General features: G+C 44.6%; 1 protein-coding gene across 5 annotated transcripts in view; it reads right to left on the reverse strand.

The window, feature by feature from the left end:
• Nucleotides 1-20,622, reverse strand: part of ADAMTS16 (ADAM metallopeptidase with thrombospondin type 1 motif 16) — a 162,724-nt gene that overhangs the window by 136,503 nt on the left and 5,599 nt on the right. For all 5 annotated transcript variants that reach the window (XR_014830766.1, XR_014830765.1, XM_085001652.1 and 2 more), the window contains exon 3: nucleotides 18,011-18,336. Coding sequence is in view for 2 of the 5 variants with exons in the window: in XM_085001652.1 (XP_084857778.1) it covers nucleotides 18,011-18,336 (326 nt within the window). In the remaining 3 variants the exon portion in view is untranslated. The remainder of the gene's footprint in view (nucleotides 1-18,010; nucleotides 18,337-20,622) is intronic.

Raw genomic sequence — 20,622 nt, forward strand, 5'->3', positions numbered from 1 at the left:
ACATACTTTAATGTAGGTGTTCCTATGGATTAAAAAAAAAAAAAAGCAGAATTCACAACGTGTTTGTTCCATAACAGCCAAACAAAGAACGCAGACTGCAAGCAGGCCTTTTCAAAATGGTGACACACTGGTAGCCAGGTATACTGAGCATTAGAAGAATTACGTGTTCAGATTTTTTCTCCCCAAAGCTCTGCTATAGGAGTTGGACAAAAGCAATTGTTGGTTGAAAAAATAAGAAAGTGAGATCAACAGCCTTTCCATGAAACCGTCACAACTCCCCTGCCCCCGTTTGTCTGTTTACAGGAAACAATGGATCTGCCTTTTTTTTTTTTTGTCTTTTTAGGGCCGTACCCGCAGCATACGGGGGTTCCCAGGCTAGGGGTGGAATCGGAGCTGTAGCCACCGGCCTGCACCGCAGCCTCAGCAATGGAGTCTCCAAGCCGCGTCCGAGACCCATTCCACAGCTCACAGCAACACCAGATCCTTAACCCACCGAGTGAGGCCAGGGATCGAACCCACCTCCTCATGGATGCTAGACGGGCTCGTTAACCACTGGGCCACGACGGGAACTCCCTGGATCTGCCGTTTCTGAAGAACCACCCAATTGAAACAGGTCAAAGCCCAAGAACGTATCACGCATCTGCTTTTCCTACGACAGAACAAGTATTACTGGGGCTATTCTTCTGGCAAGAGCTGGAAACGTGGGATGTGAGATTATTCACATGAAAAGGAAAAAGTGGAAAGACATGTGAAAAGAAGATGACGAAATCACCACAGGAATGTGGAACGTTAGCTCATCGTGAAAGGAATTCTCCAACCAGTATCCAACCAAACACAGTGGCAACAGAGGCCACAGTGTTCTCAGGTGTCTCTTTTTGACACGTAGAGGAGAAAATTACCTATTATGCTGTGGACCCCAAACAACGCTACCCACATGTGCACTGCATCTATGACGGCTGCGTCAAGGCCACTCCATGCCCGAGAGAGCCTGGAGCAGGCCAGCCCTTTGACGAAACGCAGATGAAAGGGCTTGAAATCAGAGAAAGGAGACGTTGGTTGGGGTTGACTTTGAAACTAAGATCAAACAAAGAGGGCCTGAGATAGAGGAGAAATCCGAACTGTGAAAAATTGCCAAATGAGAGGATTCATTTTGCAAATGATACCTGATACAATGTCAAAACGTAATTAATATGCTTGGCCTTCACAGTTGGATACAGATGTTGGGTAGAATGGATATGATAGCATACAGTATGGTATATAGTATACAGCAGAGTATAGACATAATTATATATGATTTTCTTAAAGCATACAGTAGAGTATATAGTATATACGTAAGCAATAGATAATATAGGCAATATACTATGATCTAGGTGGCCCAGAACTACGATTCAATGACTTAATTTTAAATTATGAGCTTTTAAAATATTGTTTTACATTTAAACGGCGATCTGTGAAACCGTCAAATTTTCCTTGCTAATGTACTTCCAATGTTAAGACCTAAATGACCAAACCGTCTCGAACACGAGAATTCCTTTATACCTACAGAGGCGCAGGTGTCCTGGGCACTTAGACCTTCTGGTGAGGTTGAAAGCTGGTGCACACATGTGACACAAGCCTGGGATGAAGCTGGAGTTTTGTTTGGTTTGGTTAAGTTTTTAATGTTTCAAATCAATGTAAGGAGTATTTTCATTACTTTTAAAGAAAACTGCTATGCTATTAAGTCCCTGTACCAACCACCCAGCTTGAAGTTGTGGTCATTTTGCGACTTTCGATGTGGGCCCCTTTCAAATGGGTGGCCATTAAGTCATTCCCCTAAAATTCTCATAAACAAAGTGGCTCCAATTCTTCCTCCAGTAGAGGAAGGTGTGGCAAATGCATTACTCTATCTTTTCAGAGGGTTAATAACAGGAAACTTGAAAGTGTTGGGGTCTCATAAGCTCAATCTTATTAGAATGTGTAGCCCATAAGCCACTCTCCAATGGACAACACACTGGATTGTTGGAGGCAGAGGTAGGAAAATATGGTGGACATTAAATCCAAGTTTTTAAGTAGTAAATATATAATTACAGTATGTATCAAAGTACTATTAGAGATTCAAAATAATGATACTAAATGGTTAAGAAAAGGATACCTTGGAGTTCCTGTCGTGGCGCAGCGGAAATGAATCTGACTAGGAACAGTGAGGTTGCGGGTTTGATCCCTGGCCTCCCTCAGTGGGTTAAGGATCCGGTGTTGCCTCGAGCTGTGGTGCAGGTCACAGACAGGCTCAGATCCGGCATTGCTGTGGCCGTGGTGTCGGCCAGTGGCTGCAGCTCCAATGAGATCCCTAGCCTGGGAACCTCCATAGGCCTTGAGTTCAGCCCTAAAAGGTCAAAAGATGAAAAAAAAAGGACAGGACAGGACAACTTCTATTACTGACCTTCTTACAGAACATGCAATGACATGTTTTCACATATGCTGTGTTTACACAGCACAGCTCCGATGTATTTAAACACTGAAATATGTACTCTCTGAAATCCTCTGCACACACTGGTACGTGTCAGCCAGACAAGGGATGGTGCTATAAAATATCCTAGCTTCTCTCCTGGCTTATTATTCTGCAATCCATCACTCTTTACTTTATTACCTAATGATGACCTGCAAAGGGAAGAGACAGAACCCCCCCAGCTTCAGTTAGAGCTAATCTCTGCAGATAAAACAAGGTTTATAGCTCCTCTGGCTGCTGCAGGGGGAATGCAGAGCCAAGACGTCCGCTCTTCTGGGTCCTTTCTCATTTATGACACCTTGTAAGCACACACCCCTCTCCCAGGTGCTGAGAACGGGCAACTTTCAAATGTGTGGGCATAAGCAGCTTCTAAAAAGTGGATAAGCGGTACTCTTGCATTTTAAATTGCCTGCTGAAATAATGTGTCCTTTAAGCATCCTAAGTGTTTTCAATAAATCGCCCAGAAGATTTTAGTGTAACGTATTCTAATTCTAACCCCTTCCCATCTGGGAGTCTTCTCTGAAGGTCAGCACCTCCACCTCTGGCTACTTTAACTCACCTGAACTTGCTTGCATGGCAATGTGTGCTGTCATTTTTTTTTTTTTTTTTGGTCTTTTTAGGGCTGCACTCGTGGCATATGGAGGTTCCCAGGTTGAATCAGAGTGGTAGCTGCCAGCCTCCGCCACAGCCACAGCAGTTCGGATCTGAGCTGCATCTGTGATTTACACCGCAGCTCACGGCAACGCCAGATCCTTAAACCTGGTCATGGATGGAACCCGTGTCCTCAAGGATACTAGCTGGGTTCACTACCGCTGAGCTACAACGGGAACGCCAGTTGTCTTCTAATTAGATTTTTTAAATCTACCTTTCATATTTTAGTAACGGAGGGTGTTGAGGAGAACAGGTACTGCTCAGCTCCTACGAGGAGCCCTGTGCTAAAGGCTTTTGTATGCATGTTGCCTCACCCAATCCTCGTGCGACCCTGTGATGCCAAGGTTACCTACAAATTAAGGGAACCAAAGCCGAACCATTTGGCCGGTAAGCGGGGTTAGACTTGAACCAGACTGTTGAGATTCCAAAAGCTATGTTTTTGCATTCGATGTGCCATTTGCTTATCTTCGGAAGCCCTTTCTCTCTGTTTCTTTCCGAATGTGTGTGTGTGAAGGGGTGTCTTCCTTCACACGTGGAGAGTCCCTGCTCTTCCCTTCCCTGGCTGCTCTGGATAACTACCCCAGCTCTGCCACTGTAGCTGCTCCAAAATGCTTGCTGACTCGTGTGCTTCTAGGTTTTGATAAGATAATTGCTTAATATTTTACTTATCCCAACTGAACAAAGTAAATATGGAGCCATGGTTCTTATTTTATGAGAAGTGCCAGCTGTTCCTCTCTGAAAGTTAGTCTGGAATAAATGTGCTTTCATCTTTGAAAGTTAGTCTAGAACAAATCCATTGGGTGATGGATTCAGAGCAGGCAGAACACCCTTTCTCAGAACCCTTCCACCCTGGTCAGAAGCTCGATACTTACAGAAGATACATGTCCTGAAAAAGCTCAGAATGGTAACCTCCGAAAAGTTTCCTTGAGATTATGACAAAATCGGACAAAGTAAGGCCACTTTTTTCTTTTTCTAAGCAGACAGAAAAACAAGTTTTCTCTGAAGTTCCCATTGCGGCTCAGCGGAAATGAATCCAACTAGGAACCATGAGGTTGCAGGTTCAATCCCTGGCCTCACTCAGTGGGTTAAGGATCTGGTGTTGCCACGAGCTGTGGTGCAGGTCGCCGACACGGCTCGGATCTGGCATTGCTGTGGCTGTGGTGCAGGCTGGCAGCTGCAGCTCCAGTTTGACCCCTAGCCCGGGAACTTCCATGTGCCAAAGGAGGAGAAGAAGAGGAGGAGGAGGAGGAGGAGGAGGAGGAGGAAGAGGAGGAGGAAATATATGTCCAAGAAACCAAGACAGAGCAGTTACAATGTTTTTACCCTGTGTAGTAAGTTATACCAAGCTAAGAGGGAGACAAACGCATTTGGTTTCTTCAATTCTGCTTTATATAAACCATACCATATCCTATTGCCTGAGTATATAGCAAAGTTTCTTATTTAGAACTTGTTTAGCCATACTCCTTGTCATTAGAAAAATTACTCACACAGTTAGGACTGCAAAGCTCTCACTTGCAGAGAGTCTTGTCGGAAACGTTGGAAATGTGAACGGCACCTGCTCTGTTCTTTTGTGCTGTGGAAATACACTCCCAGGGCCTCAGCAGACAGGCTTGGATCTCCGTGGTGCCTGGGAAACTCAACTTAGAGCCTTTTCTAGACAGAGCTTTTCACAGTCACGGCATATTCTCCAGGGACTTTTTCCAACACACGCGGAGCTAGTGTGTGAAACGAGGAGACTTTATCCATCCACTTGCCCCTCCGTCCACCCACCCACCCCTCCAATCATCCATCTAGTTCCTTCCAAGGGCCAGGGACCCTGCTGAGTGCTCGGATCCTGGAGGGACCCTGGAAGTTGGTGCTACCCTTGGGATGCCGACAATATGTTGGAAAAGAGAGGTAAATATTAAAGGAGTAATCAAAATACGAGTTAAATTGGGATCACTCCTCTCAAGGAGGAAAGTAAGGTGAGTCGTGGATATACTGCAAGGGAACCTGTTTGGTTGGAAGAATCAAAGGAAGACGACTTATGGGAGTGACTCTCCTGGTGATGCCCAACGAAAAGGACACTTGGAGTTCCTGCTGCTGTGAGTGGGTTGAGGATCTAACTATAGCGAATCGGGTTGCTGCAGAGGTGCAGGTTCAATTCCCAGCCTGGAGCAGTGGGTTGAGGATCTGGCGTTGCTGCAGCTGTGGCTCAGATTGCACAATCCCTGGCTCAGGAACTTCCATACGCTGCAGGTGCAGCTGAAAAAGTAAAAGACATAAATAAGTAAATGAACAAATAAATGAATAAATAATAAAAGACACTCGACCAGAGGAAGAAGGGTGGGCACCGCGTTCTAGGCAGAAGGAACAGCATTTGCTAAGACCCTGAGCGGGTAAGGGGTCCAGCCTTACTGTGAAGCTGCTGCCACTCGAGCCTGGAGAGTTTCCCCTACACGGATGAGGTGGCAGGCAAGAGCAGACCCCAAGGGCATCGTTGGCCATCCGGAGGACATTCAGTTTCCAGAATGCAATGAGCACATGTGGAGTAAGGGAATTAAAAGACCAGAACTGTGCTTTTCAACCTCCGTGGAGGCCGCTCTCTGGGGGACACAGGAGGAGGGGTAGAATGCCATGAACGTTGAGGCAGCCTCAACGTTCCTAGGCTCATCGAGGGAAATAGTTCTCCTCAGGCTTTGCAGACTGAAAGAAATCACCCATTGCTTATACTTTCAATATTTGACTCCAAATTTCTAATATCTTAAGAAATGCAGATACAACTATTCAATGACAGAAAACGGGAATAACTGGATTTATCTGTCATTGCCTGATGAAGTTTTCTGTTACACCATTTTTAAACTAAAAGCAACCAGACATTTTAACATCACTGTAAATCTGGTTAACAGCATGTGGGTTTTTTTTTTCGTTACGTCTTAATTTAGTTTAATTTTTACTTCAAAACTGGTAACTTTTTATATATTGACAGTACATACTTTCCTGGATATGCCTATTTACCATCAATTAACAGTATAAGAAAAAAAAATAAGAATTCTACCAGGATTTCTTTAAATTGTAATTTGTTAGCGTATAGTTGATTTACAGGGTTGTGTTGATTTCTGCTGTACAGCAGAGTGACCCAGTCATACACACACACACACACACACACACACACACACACACCTTCTTTTTCTCCTATTGTCTTCCATCAAGTTCTACCCCACGAGACTGGATATAGTTCCCTGTGCTGTATCGTAGGACCTCATTGCGTATCCCTTCTCAGTGTAAGAGTCTGCATTTTAAATGAGATGTTTCTATTCAGTCTTCCTATAGTTGCACAGAAATTATAGAAAAGAAAATATGAAATCAGCACTGATTTTGTAACTGATTTTAAAACTCTGTATTTACTTGAATAATGCCTTTAAAACACATACTATTTCTTTAAAAAAATTAAAAAAAAAAACACTCTTGAGTCATGAAAAGTAGGTGCGATAAAGGACAAAGGATGAATGCTGTTATTAGAAGAACCCAAATCAGTAAAAATGACCCATACCTGGGCTACCTGGGGACGGGAGTCTCAACAGAGAGCAAATGCCAAGAGTGGTTCGCAGTTGTGTTTTGCAGCTCAGGAAGCTGAGAGTTGGGTGGGATTACTGAGCGTGGCTATGGTCCAGAATGAGCAAAGACGAGACTCCACTGAGGGTATAAATTCACTCTGGTACAGAGCCTGGCCTCAGGCCAATTGATGATGACACCCCCATGTCTCCTTCAGGAGTGGTTTAGAGTAGCCAAACTCACAGACACTGAAAACACACACACACACACACACACACACACTCCCCTGAATGCCAATTTAAGTCATGAAATGAGACATGAAATACCCCTTCCAAGCCTACTGAGGAAAGGCTGTGCTTCTTTTCCCTCCAGGTCAAAGCTACACAGGGGACTTAATTTTAACCAAATCAGGAACAAGGGCAAGAGCTGCTCATGCCAGGGGAGCAAGATCCGTGTGCATGGGTCTGACAGCCATCTCCTCACAGGAATAAGCCTGCCACCAGGCCTGGCGAGGTCTGTATCTCAGGGTCTCACCCTCCCCCGGATAGGGTGGGATGTTCCTTCTGTTGTAGCTTCCTGTGTGTTTTTCCTCCTCTACAGACCAGCGGCTATGCAAATAATTTTTGAAAAGCACTGGAATTCCTGTTTCTGCATTAAAAATAATTTGTACATTTAACATATTTTTATTAAGGGCTTTACTATGTGCCAAGCACTGTTGAAAGGAGTGAGGATAAAGCGAGAAAGTGTCAGGCATAAATCCTTGCTGTACTCTCAATATTTAGCATAGACAGCCGGCTTTGTATTCAGAAAGCATCCTCAGTTCTAAACTCCCCTTTTATCTCTGCTTTGTGCTCCTGGGGCCGGAACCCTACAAACCCCTTCCTCCTTTGCCCCTGCTCTTCGGTCACCTCTGTCAACAGCCGATGCAGCAGGGAACTGGAGAGAATGAGGACGGAGGGAGAACTTATTTCTTCCTGTCTGTCCCCTGCGGACTTCCTATCCACATCCTGTGGACTTCCTGCTTGCCTCCTGTGGACTTCCCACCTGCCCCCGTGAACTTCCTGTCTGCACCCTGTGCACTTCCGGTCTGCCCCCTGTGCATTTCCTGTCTGCCCCCTGTGCACTTCCTGCCTGCGCCCTGTGCACTTCCCGTCTGCCCCCCCCCCGCCCCCGTGCACTTCCTGCCTGTCTCCTGTGGACTTCCTACCTGCCCCCTGTGCACTTCCCGTCTGCCCCCGTGCACTTCCCGTCTGCCCCCTGTGCACGTCCTCTCTGCTCCCTGTGGGTTACTGCCCTCACCCTGTGGACTTCCTCTCTTCCTCTTGGACGTCCTATCTGCTTCCAGTTCCGGCTAGCCTTGCGTACCCTGGCAGTGACAGTTAATTGCAGTACCTGATGGCAGTTTCCTGGTTACTTTAAAAAACCAGCAGCAAGGTGCCCCCTCGGAGTCCTGGCCCCAGCTGGACAGCTCCACCTGCTCAGGCTTTGAGCTTAACTGCAAGCACCTAAATTTTAATAATCCCAACTCCTTCCCTCAGTCCCTCAGCCCCAGGTCCAGTAGCTGCTTCCTGTGATGCCCTGGTATTTCCTTTTTCTTTTTTCAGTTCTTTAATACCCATTGAATGCACTGAATTTCATCTGTCCTTTCAATTAAATTGCATGCTTTCTGTTTCCTAACTGGGCTATGATTAATGCCGATGATAAATACTGAGTAGAAGAATAAAGCGGGGAAGGGGAGAGGAGGTTTTCGTGGAAGAAAAAGCAGGTGATGTTAGATGGGGTAGGAGGAGGCACGGAGGGCCTCATGGTGAAAGCGACATGGAAGAAGAAGAAAAACGTGGAGTTCCCTCATGGCGCAGCGGAAACAGATCTGACTAGGAACCATGAGGTTGCAGGTTCAATCCCTGGCCTCGCTCAGTGGGTGAAGGATCTGGAGCTGCCGTAAGCTGTGGTGCAGGTCGCAGACATGTAGGCTGGCAGCTGTAACTCTGATCAGACCCCTAGCCAGGGAAGCTCCATATGCCATGGGTGTGCCCTAAAAAAAGAAGAAGAAGAATGTTGCATGTGTGTGAGGCAGATGCAGGCAGACTGCTCTGGCTGACCGTCAGGCAAGGCTGGTCATGCTTTAAAGAGCTTGGTTGCATCTGGTCTCCTTTTTTTTCTTTCTTTTCTTTCTTTCTTTTTGTTTTCCCCTCCCTCTGGCCTGGCCTTTCTCTTAAAAGTAGATTTCAGGCACCTTTGGCCTTTGGAAAAATCCAGACTTGGCACCTTCCCTAGAGGAACTGAGCACAGGGATGGCATTCCTGCTCCTCACAGGGACCCGTGTGGCTGCTCTGAGGGGATCTTGGCCGTGGAGAGTATCTTGACCACAGCGGTCATGGGGGTGAGCTCCGTTCCAATGGTCCTCACAGCAAATACTCCTTTGGCCACGGACAGCGTCCGCCTAGGGGCCGTCCTTGTCGGTGCCAGGGGAGGCATGTGTCTCCCGACAAAACACCAGCCAGAAGGGAACCAACCCTGTCACTCTGTCCCCTCCCCTCTGCTACCTGGCCAACATCTCCAGACCCAGACTCACTTGCTCCATCTTTAAAACCCAGGCACATACCCCAAGATGCCAACTCCTGAGGTGGCTGCTCTCTATAATGAGTACTGACGTCGACTGTGCTGCTGCAAAAACATCGCTGGAGAGCGGATGTCAAAACATTCACGCTACACTCGCCTCGTAACATTGGCCAAGTCACTCCACCCTGGAGACTCAGGTTCGTCACTTGCAAATAAAGGAAATAGAGCAAAACAATAGATTTTCTATTTACCTTTCTCTATTCATCTCATTTTTGTTTACAGTTAATGGTAAGCTGATAGAAAAATCTGTGGTCACATTAATTATAAAGTATTACTTTGATCTACTTCCCACAGCTCACAGCAATGCCAGATCCTCAACCCACTGAGTAAGCCCAGGGATTGAACCCGCTACCTCATGGTTCCTAGTTGGATTCGTTTCTGCTGCGCCACCATGACGGGAACTCCTGATTTGTATTTATTCTTAAGTTATTAGCAGAAATTTACATAATGATTTAGTACTTTCAGTTAGTTCCCCACACTCACCTTTTAAATTTCCTAATAATCACTAGCTTTGGCCATATTTTATCCCCAAACCTCATCTTCTCTCGTTTTCCTGCATTCCTCCTTACTCCGACGTATCTTCAACTGGTTATGCCATCAGGGGCCTTCCCAGAGAGTGATACTTTTCTTTTAAAACTCACTTATGATAACATGAGAAAAAAGAATGTATACATGTATGTGTAACTGGGTCACCATGCTGCACAGTAGAAAAAAAAATAACATATTGGGGAAATAAAAAAAATTAAAAAAATTTAAAAAACCAAATAAAACTCATATTAGCCCTTTGAACCATCTCCTGTGTTGGTTTTTTCCTTCTGCTCCTGTTTTACGGTCCCAGCTCCAAGAACATTTTTCAAAGTTAGTTGAAAATCTGGCAACATTTCAGACAGTTTCCTAGGATTTATTGGGTGCTTTAGAAAAATTCTCAATGACTCGAGTTTCCAGCAGATCCCTGGAGTCTGTGTCTCGAAATAAAACCTGGTACCATTCAAACCAACCCCCAAGCAAGTCCCCGACCAAGTGAGGGACTTCGTGAAGCAAACTGAGAACTGTGGCCTTTACACGTTTTCCAATACTATTGAAAGCAAGAGAGTAATTTGATTTTAGGAGAAATGATATGTACCTTACGCATTAATGCCTTGACAGATTACACAAGAAGAGCTGAAATTCATGCAGATTTTGTGCCAAAGGACAACTGATGAAAGGGTTTTTTTGTTGTTTTTTTTTGGTCAAGTGCTAATTTGATTACATGTACAGAACCTGCATGGAATCCTTTAAAACAATCAAATCTTGTCTTATGTAACAGAAAATATTTCTAAAGAAACCTCATTTAAAAGTACTGATAATGGGAGTTTTAAAATAGTTGGTCAGAAATCATATTAATTAAACCATGTCTGAATAAAGTGCTTCAAAAGAAACTTTAGAATGTTTGGCATAGTCATGAAAGGAAATCATATGAAAAGAACTATAAAATGAATTTTATATTTATTCATATCTCAAAATAGAGGTTGAGAAGATAGAGCATAGTTTTTTGTTAATTTGAAATACAATCATTTGTTGCGAGAAAAAAGTTGGTTAAGTGTAACAAGAACTTGGGGACACAAGGATGAAAAAAGCACTATATCTTCAAGAATTCATAGCCTGATATAAAGAATAAACTGTAAATAATTAAGTATGGAATGAATCCATAATTTTAATAGAAGCTCCTGGATCATTACAGATGGGGCCCCCTATGTTCACAGAGGGCTCAGGACAAAGGAAGGGGCATCAAATGGAAAACAAATGAGAACATCATTACCGTTTTGAGGGCATTCAAGGAAGATGCAATGGAAAATCCTGCAAGGTCCCTACAGTGCACCATCAGCTCACGGATCGAGGGAAGCAAAAGAGCGTCGTGATTTAAAGCCCTGGTTTTGAAGTCAGGCAACTTAGGTCAAAACCCACTCTTTCAATAATTACCTTGGGAATCATTTGGAAAATGTGGATAATGAAATATCTTTGGGCAGTGATTTGTAAAATATGTTAATAATAGCATCTAGCAGAGACTGGCTTCCTGAAGAACAGTGTAAAGAATGTGGCAGATCTTCTCTTGGAAACAGTCATTTGCCTGATGAAAATTACATAGAGTTCCCGTTGTGGCTCAGTGGAAACAAGCCTGACCAGTATCCATGAGGATGTGTGTTCAATTCCTGGCATCGTTCAGTGGGTTAAGGATCTGGCATTTCCATGCACTGCAGTATAGGTTGCAGACATGGCTCAGATCCTGCGTTTCTGTGTCTATGATGCAGGCAAGCATCTGTAGCTCTGATTTGACCCCAGCCAGGGAACTCCCATATGCCACAGGTGCAGCCCTAAAAAAGAAAAAAGAAAAAAGAAAAAAAATACAGACCCATACATACCATTTAAAGTTTCCTGAAATTGTCCTAAGGGCATAAAACATGGACAAATATCTCATGACTTAAATGTAGTCACTCTATCAAAGCATAGTGAAATGCTGTGGCCTTTGAGCCATGGTCTAGTCACAGGCTCACCCTGCTCCTTGATCAATTGGACAGAGCTCTATTCTAGGCATATTTTATAAAGAACGGGGCTCCCTTTCCCCCACACTCTCATCCTAGAGCTGTATTTTCATGTCAGGAGAAGCAAGACTCCAACATCTCTTATGCTGTCAGTTCTACCTTGCAGAAGCTCTATTCCAGACAGGCATGGCCTTGAGAACTGATTTCTCTTCCGTCAAGAAGCCCCTGCTGAGAGGGTGGGAGCCCTACTCGAGGCTCATCAGGCTTAGAATAATAGACCCCTGAACACCCCACTTCCACACATTGGTAAGGCTGAAGATTCAAGCCAGGAAACACAGCAGAGAAGAGCAGGTGCTCCACTCATAGAAGAGGGGTTTCACTTTGGGAGGAGAAGGATACCTCCAGTCCTAGCTCCTGTTTAGTGGCCCACATATTTTTCCCAGAAGGAGAAGCAAGATCTAAGAGAAGCTCACTTAAAGGGACTGATTGTATTTGGAACAGAGTACATGAAAGTTCATGCCTAAGGGCATTGTCAAAAATAATGGGTATCTAGTTTCAAACAATTAAAAGAAGGCTGGTTGTTCCAAGATACTCAGAACAATAAGCAAAACAGTATACCAGCCAGAAGTTTAGCAAAGAGACTCGGGGGAAAGGCAAGATGATTTCTCCTGGGGGTGTTGTAGTCTCAAAACCAGGCAGCACCCTAATCCCACAAAGCTCTGCTGTCATCAAATTAGACCATGGAGCAATTTATACCTGCACCTGCCATTAAAAAAAAAAAAAGTGATCAGCTAGCAGTCAGCCTAGGCTAACAGCTGGGTGTGATACCAATAGAGGCAGATCAGCACAGGCTTTCAGAAAGACTGTACACATACTCTAGGTTTTGCTCTCTGAGAAGCTACTCTGGAAACTGTATGCTGCAGGGAAAACACACTAAGAAAGAAAACTACAGCAACAAGCATTGGAGAGGGTGTGTGCTCAGTATCAAGAATTGCTAAAATATACTATCTGCAAAGTTCTCAGCAAAGAAAATTATAAAACACACAAAGAATCAGAAAAGTGTGACTCATACACAGGAAAAGAAAGAGGCAATGGAGACTGCTTCTGGGGGGACTCAGATGTTTCACCCAGTAAACACCCCAAAGCAACTACTTTACATTTGTTCAATGAGCCAAAGGAAACTATGTCTAAAACAATGAAGCAAGGCCTAATAGCAATATGTCATAAAACACAGAATAAGAAAAATTCTAAAAAGAACCAAAGTGAAATTGGAAATACAATAACCAAAATTTTTAAAAGTGTATTGCAGAAGCTTCACAGTAGATTTGAACAGCCCGCAAAGAAGCTTGAAGATCAACCAGTAGAGATACACAGTCTGAAGAGCACAGAGGAAAAAGAATGAAGACAAATGAATGGAACCTCAGAGAAATGTGGTACATCATTAAGCACTCCAGGATACGCACAATGAGAGTACCGAAGAAAAACAGAGAGAGAAAGGAGCAGAAAAACATATTCGAACAAATAGTCAAATACTCTTCAAATTGAGGAAAAAAAAAACATTATTATGAACATTCAGGAAGCTCATATAAATCCAAAAAGGAAAAACTCAAAGATGCGTACACCTATACACATCATTATAGTAATATTAAAAGACAAGGACACATTGAAAAGCCAAAGAAAGACTATTCTTTTTTTTTTTTTTTTCTAATTGTTAACTTTTTTTTGTCTTTTTTGTTTTTTTCAGGGCCGCACCGTGGCACATGGAGGTTCCTAGGCTAGGGGTCCAATTGGAGCTACAACCACTGGCCTATGCCAGAGCCACAGCAACACCAGGTCTGAGCCGTGTCTGTGACCTACACCACAGCCCACAGCAACGCTGGATCCTTAGCCCACTAAGCAAGGTCAGGGATCGAACCCGCGCCCTCATGGTTCCTAGTCGGATTGTTTCTGCTGTACTACGATGGGAACTCCAAGACTATTCTTTATATATAGCCAAAGTACGAAGAGATAAACAGCTGACACGCTGTCAGAAACAATGAAATCCAGAGGCAGGAGGTAGGATGATATATTCTAAGTGCTGAAAGAAAAGCAAAAGCAAAACAACCGCAAAACAAACAAACAAACAAACAAAAAACCTATCAACCATTAATCTCTACCCAGCAAATCAAAACCACAGAGAGATACCACTTCATATCCGCTCGGATGTCTATCATAAAAAAAGATGGACAAGAACAAGTGTCTACAACGTGGAGAAACTGGAATGCTTATACCTTGCTGAGCAGATGCAAAATGGTGCAGCTACTGTGAAAAACAGAATCTTCTCAAAAGGTTAAGCGCAGAGTTTCCACGTGATCCAACAATCGTACTTCTAGGTGTGCACGCAAGAGAAATGAAAACATTCTGTCTGCACAAAAAACTGTGTGCACGTGTCCATAGCAACATTATTCACACAACTAAATAAAATGCAAACAATAATGTCTATCCACTGATAGACATTACAATAAAAAGGAGTACATGTATACAAAGAATTATTAGTTACCAATAAAAATAACCAAGTCTTTAAACATATTGCAATGTGATGAGCCTTGAACCCAGGATTCTCAGTGAAAGAAGCAAGACCACATACTATATTCTTCCATATATAAGAAGTGACAGACAAATCTATACACAGAGCACGCAGATTAATGGGCGCCTAGCGCTGATGAGAGCCTGAAAGCAAAGGGACCGACTGCATGGGATTTCTTTGGGGGCTGATGCAAACGTTTCAAATTCGATTGAGACGTGATGTTCGCACAAGCCAGGGCGTAGCCTGGAAAACATGGAACTAACACAGTTTTAAGGCGTGAAATTATGACGTGGAAACTGTATCTCACTAAAGCTGGGTCTTTTCTTTTTTCAATAGTACCCATCTCTTAGTTGTCATTAGGCTACGTGAGACAATGAATGGGAAGCTATTAGGCAAATATTGGGCAAATAACATTGGGTGAGTTGTTGTTGTTCCTTCCGTTCCTGCCATTGTCATCACTGTCTCTTAATTAGTCCCATGTTTTATCCATTATCTAAAGCACCTGCTGTGAGCACATACGTATGTGCTCGTGACTGGTCATCACAACAGATATGTGATGTCATTTGGGTAGAGATATACACACAACAGGTGCTAATCTTCAATTAACCTCATTGAGCAGAATGAGGAATATCTCGAGTCCATATACTTGCTGGAAACACCAGAATGACTCTAGAAGTCATTTTAGGGCTTCAGATCTTAGTTAATTTACTCTACTTGGACATCGTATACAAATGCTAATCTCTGAGCATTCGTGGATGATGTTATCAAGGATTCCATGAACTTGACAGAAGTTCATAACCTTCCCTGAGACTGTTCTCCCTGGTACTCCTTCAACCGTGGGCACCTCATCCCGACTCTACAAGGAGGATTCAGCCTGGACAGCATCTCCTCTAGAAACCGACACTGATGCTGCTGCCTCTCACCTAGTAGCTGAGGCATCTTCATCCGAGTCCTCCCAGCCCTCCTATTTGCCCTTATTTTGCCATTCTACAGTAAAACTGCCTATTCCCTGCTTCTCTGATGGGACAATACACTCCTCGGACCCAACTCTGACGGGTTCTAGTGACGCACAGCTGTGAAGCACATTCATTATTCATATCAGATTCAAAGTAAAATGCTCATTTTAGTTCTGTCTTTCCTTCTTTCTTTCTTTTTTGTCTTTTTTGGGCCGCACCTGTGACATATGGAGGTTCCCAGGCTAGGGGGCAAATTGGAGCTACAGCTGCCAGCTTACACCACAGCCGCAGCAACATCAGACCCGAGCTGTGTGTGCCACCTACATCACCGCAACACCAGATCCTTAACCCACTGAGCAAGGCCAGGGATTGAACCCGCAAAATTACAGTTCCTAGTTGGACTCATTTCCGATGTGCCACAATGGGAACTCCCTCCTTAAGACTATGTATTTACTATAAATTAGACCATACCATCAACTATTAACTTTCACAGTGGTCCTCAAATTAATTATAAGAGGAATATAGCAACATGTCCCCAAACTTGAAATTTGAGACCCAGGAGAAAAAAATTATGCGTTTGGAAATTGCTCGTCTCAAAACCGTAAACCATTTGCTCTAATTGAATAATCCAAGATAGTAAACCCTTAATGAAATAATACTTGTTAATTAAAAAGTACTAGTCTCAGGCTGTAGATGAAATAGAGAGAATAGAATTTAGGTACTTTCCCACTACAAGAGGTCTTGTTTTCCGAGCGACTCCACCAGGGTCCGCAAAGAGGCCTGCGTGAGGACGGAGCAGACCATGGAGAACCATAGACTGACTCCGGGCTCTCACTGGACAGCCCCGTCATCCAGAAGCCCAGTGCAAAAGAGCTTCACGGAGACCTACCTGGAACTTTAATTAGAACCTGAAAGAAGCAAGAGTAACAATAATAACACAAAGAAGCCATTCCCTAATGCAAAAGATATGCTGTTTTTCTTCGTGTGTTAGTCAGTTTGAAAGAGGTGGGATGGGGTAGCCATCAATCAGGGAAGAAACAGCAGACCTGGCGGCTACTTCAGGGGCACTTCCATTCAGGAATTTTATTACCTGGCTAGAGAAAGAGCACTTCGTAATCCTCCCTTTTTCTTCTTCAAAATGTCTCTGATTTATCCTATGATGTGACAAATGCCCCCGGAATCTCACACTCATGAGTTGAGGTCACATTTGTAATGACCAACTACAGACAAAATATCAGTGAGGTCGAAATTAATGTATTTGGAAGAGTAATGGTGAAAGCAAAGAGATTTCTATTCCAGTGATCGAAATAGTAAATACCAGTGTTTATTATCCAGAGGATTCTTTTTTCTGTGCCTTTCATTTCTTTATCTTTCGCGTAGCTGTCATTGACAGCTTTCGCTGTTAACTCCTATGGAGTTCAAAGAGAGTCCGAATCTCGAGCTGCTGCCAGCCAGCTCTGTTCACGGACAGGCTCCAGGCCATGGCTCAGACAGGATGGGAAAGCCTGGCTCACTGAGACCAGGGGTGTCCGTGAGCCTGCCCCCCTGCTGGGTTATTGGGGAGCACCTCGCCCAAGCTCCACAAACAAATCCAAGAGCGCTCTGAAAGGCGTGGCCCACTTCCCCACCACACAGATGGTTCCATTTCTGATCAGAGCCTTTGCTGAAGAAAGCCAAGGAAGAGATACCCTCCTTGGTGCAGTGGTGAAGAGTTTTAGCTCTTTGATTAAGGATGATCTATCTTTCCTTCAGAGAACACAGAAGACCTCAGCTCCACTGTCCTCATCACTGTCCCTCCATCCTCGGCCATCCCCGCCATGTCCTTTCTCAGATGAAAAGCCTTTTACAAATGAAAGTAGACATGAGCCCAGCTCTGGAAAAATTCCTCTAAAAAGCATAATATTCATATTTTTTAAAAATTAACAGGCTATATAGCATTTGCACATATTCAGTGTTGTAAGAAATTGATGATGAATGACCTCCTCAGAATCCAGTATTCACACACATGTGACCCTCTGAGATGAGAGCCTGAATCTCCTCTTCCTAAAGAGGGAAAGGACTAAGACAGACGAAGATCACTGCCTAGAGATGGAAGGACTAAGACGGACGAAGATCACTGCCTAGAGATGGAAGGACTAAGATAGACGTAGATCATTGTCGAGAGACAGCACAAAAATGTTCAAACTTTGAACACGGTCAAGACCCTGCTGTTCTGATCACACATTTTCACTGGGCTACTTATCTCCGCTACTGACATCAGGTCTCCTCCATCTGTGTCCAACTAATTCATGTGTGTCCAAGACTCTAAGCATCTAATTCCCGAAAATTATGTAAATATTTTAAGAAAAGTAAAAGGCGAGACATTAAGATTTCAGCTTAGGGAGTTCCCATCGTGGCTCAGTGGAAACGAATCTGACGAGCATCCACGAGGACGCAGGTTCGATCCCTGGCCTCGCTCGGTGGGTTAAGGATCCAGGGTTGCAAACTGCAGGGCATGGATGCTGTTTACACATGGGGAAAGGAAGCTGCCCAGCATGTTTTAGAAAGTATTATTTGGAGATTTTCCTCCTGTGCTGACAGACCAAAGAAGTCTGTGCTGCGATAACGGAAGCCCGAGCTAAAAGAACAGGGCAGGCTTACCCTGTCTCTCCCGACAAGCAGCAAGATCTGTACTCACCAAGCCTCCGCAGGTTGAAAGAGCCACGGAGGAGTTTTTGTGGGACCGTAAGGAGCCTTGATAAAAGCAGAAATCCTCGGGCAGGAGGGGCTGCACGGACTTAGTGCCCCGCTTTCCCAGCGTCTGTATGAGAAATCCAGGAGCCACCAGCTTGCTGGAAGTTTCCAGATCCATGTGGAAGTCTTGCCGGAAGCCCTGCAGCCGAAGGTGCAGAGAGCCCACTCCGAGCTGGGCCAGCGCCCTTTTCCTCCTCTGGGGGTGCGAGATGTCGTGGGACACGTAGTCACCATTGCGGTCAACCTCGTAGGGAGACACCAGGTCATACTCTGAAAGCGAGAGAGGGGATGTGGCTGAGCAACTCCAGCCTCCGGAAAAGGGTCGGCAAGTCTTCAAACATAATTTCCTACCAGATCCTCTCACGCCGCCAAAATGGAGGGAGGAAGGGTCGACATCCACCCATCCTCAGCTCCAAACGGCGGAGAGCGTCGAAGCAGAGTTACAAGGGACCGTCTTAACAGGGGACTTTCAGGAAGTCGTCCCTATCACACGGGACCACCAAATCCAGCAAATCCAGCAAATGCTATGACGCGTCCAAGGAGAAATTCATCACAGACCAAATGAAACTAAGAGTGGACTTTTCTGAGCCCATTGCTTTAGAGTAATTATAACAAGAAACCATTTTTCTAGTTCTAGACATTCATCAGTCATCCACGGTCTTCTACCAACGTCTACATTCCATTGCTAAGAAAGGTTAGCTGAAAAGTACGGATGGTTTTTCAGAAAAGGGTCTAAAAGGCAAGTATGACGGACCCTCTTCGGTGTCTCCTTCCAAAGTATTTACTTATTAAATCAGTGAACTGCAGGAGAAAAGGCAGAAGAGTCTGGGTTTCCCAGACGTTCACATTTGGAGACACTGTGTATCTCAGCTGTGTATCTGCTCCCAGTGAAAACCACTGTTGACCCTCCCGCTGGCCTGGGTTCTTGGCACTTGATCGCATTTCACACTCCAGGGCTGTTCAAACCCATGAACTATACCCTTCTTTCCACTCTACAGTATGTTACAGCAGGCTAACGTGTAGGCAAACAAGTGACTTATTCGGGGAGTTCCCATCGTGATTCATCAGAAATGAACCTGACTAGCATCCATGAGGTTGCCGGTTCGATCCCTGGCCTCGCTCAGTGGGTTAAGGATCCGGCATTGCCCATGAGCTGTAGTGCAGGTTGCAGACAAGGCTCGGATCTGGCGTTGCTGTGGCTGTGGGGTAGGCTGGCAGCTACAGCTCTGATTCGACCCCTAGCCTGGGAACCTCCATATGCTGTGGGTGCAACGCTATGGTATATATTCACAATGGAATACTACTCAGCCATAAAAATGAATGACACAATGCCATCTGCAGCAACATGGATGGAACTAGAGACTCTCATACTGAGTGAAGTAAGTCAGAAAGAGAAAGACAAACACCATATGATATCACCTATATCCTGAATCTAATAAATGGCAAACAAGTGAAACTTTCTACAGAAAAGAAAATCATGGACTTGGAGAATAGACTTGTGGTTGCCAAGGGGGAGGGAGTAGGGTGGATGGGGAGCTTGGGGTTCATAGATGCAGACTGTTGCCCTTGGAATGGATGAGCAATGAGGTCCTGCTGTGTCGCACTGGGAACTATGTCTAGTCACTTATGATGGAGCCTGATAATGTCAGAACATAGAATGTGTACATGTAGGTGTGACTGGGTCACCTTGCTGTACAGTAGGAAAAAAAAATTGGGGAAATAACAATTTAAAAAATAATAATGATTTTAAAAAAGACAAAAAAATAAAAAAATAAGTGACTTATTTTGAAAACATCAGGAGAACCCCAAGGAGCAAACAGATTTGGTGGCACCCAGATGACATGCTGGGCTCCTGTTGCAGGGAGTCCTGTAGCTTTGCATGGGGTGCATGTGCATTCTTTCCCTCTCTGGGCAAAGTGGGGAGGACACACTTGTAGCTCCTTCAGGATCCTGGGCAGTGGCCCTCAGCCACCTTTCTCGAAATATTGCAGCTGTTTTCTACAAAAGGGGGTCTTCCCTTGTAGAATCATTTCTTTTCCATTGCTTGGCCAGGAGTCTCTCCTTCATTCCCACCATGGCTACAGCCCTTCTGCCTCCAGAGCTCGGGGAGAGGCTGTTTCTGGTCAGGCAGGACAGATCGTGGAGCAGCGACACAGGCGTGGCCTTCGTCCTGGGGTCAGAGCTTCCCGCACCGTCGTGTCCTGAACTCCAACTTGGCCATTTAGACTATGCGAAGGTAGATTTGTTACAGATGACGTGACAAAGAATTTTAGTTAACATTCTGTTAGCCTGATGTATACCTTTCAAATATTTAATTTTAATTTAATTTTTTTTTTGTCTTTTTGTCTTTTTAGGGCCACACCTGAGGCACATGGAGGTTCCCAGTTCAGGGGTCTAATTGAAGCTGTAGCCACCGGCCTACACCACAGCCACAGCAACGCCAGATCTGAGCAGAGTCTGCGACCTACACCACAGCTCTCGGCAACCCTGGATCCTTAACCCACTGAGCAAGGCCAGGGATCGAACCGGCAACCTCATGGTTCCTAGTCCCATTCG

This window comes from Sus scrofa, chromosome 16, assembly GCF_054392235.1.
Source record: "Sus scrofa isolate SSC_HxYL_T2T_F1_AM1 chromosome 16, Sscrofa_HxYL_maternal_Yorkshire_Landrace_v2.0, whole genome shotgun sequence".
Lineage (NCBI taxonomy): Eukaryota > Metazoa > Chordata > Mammalia > Artiodactyla > Suidae > Sus > Sus scrofa.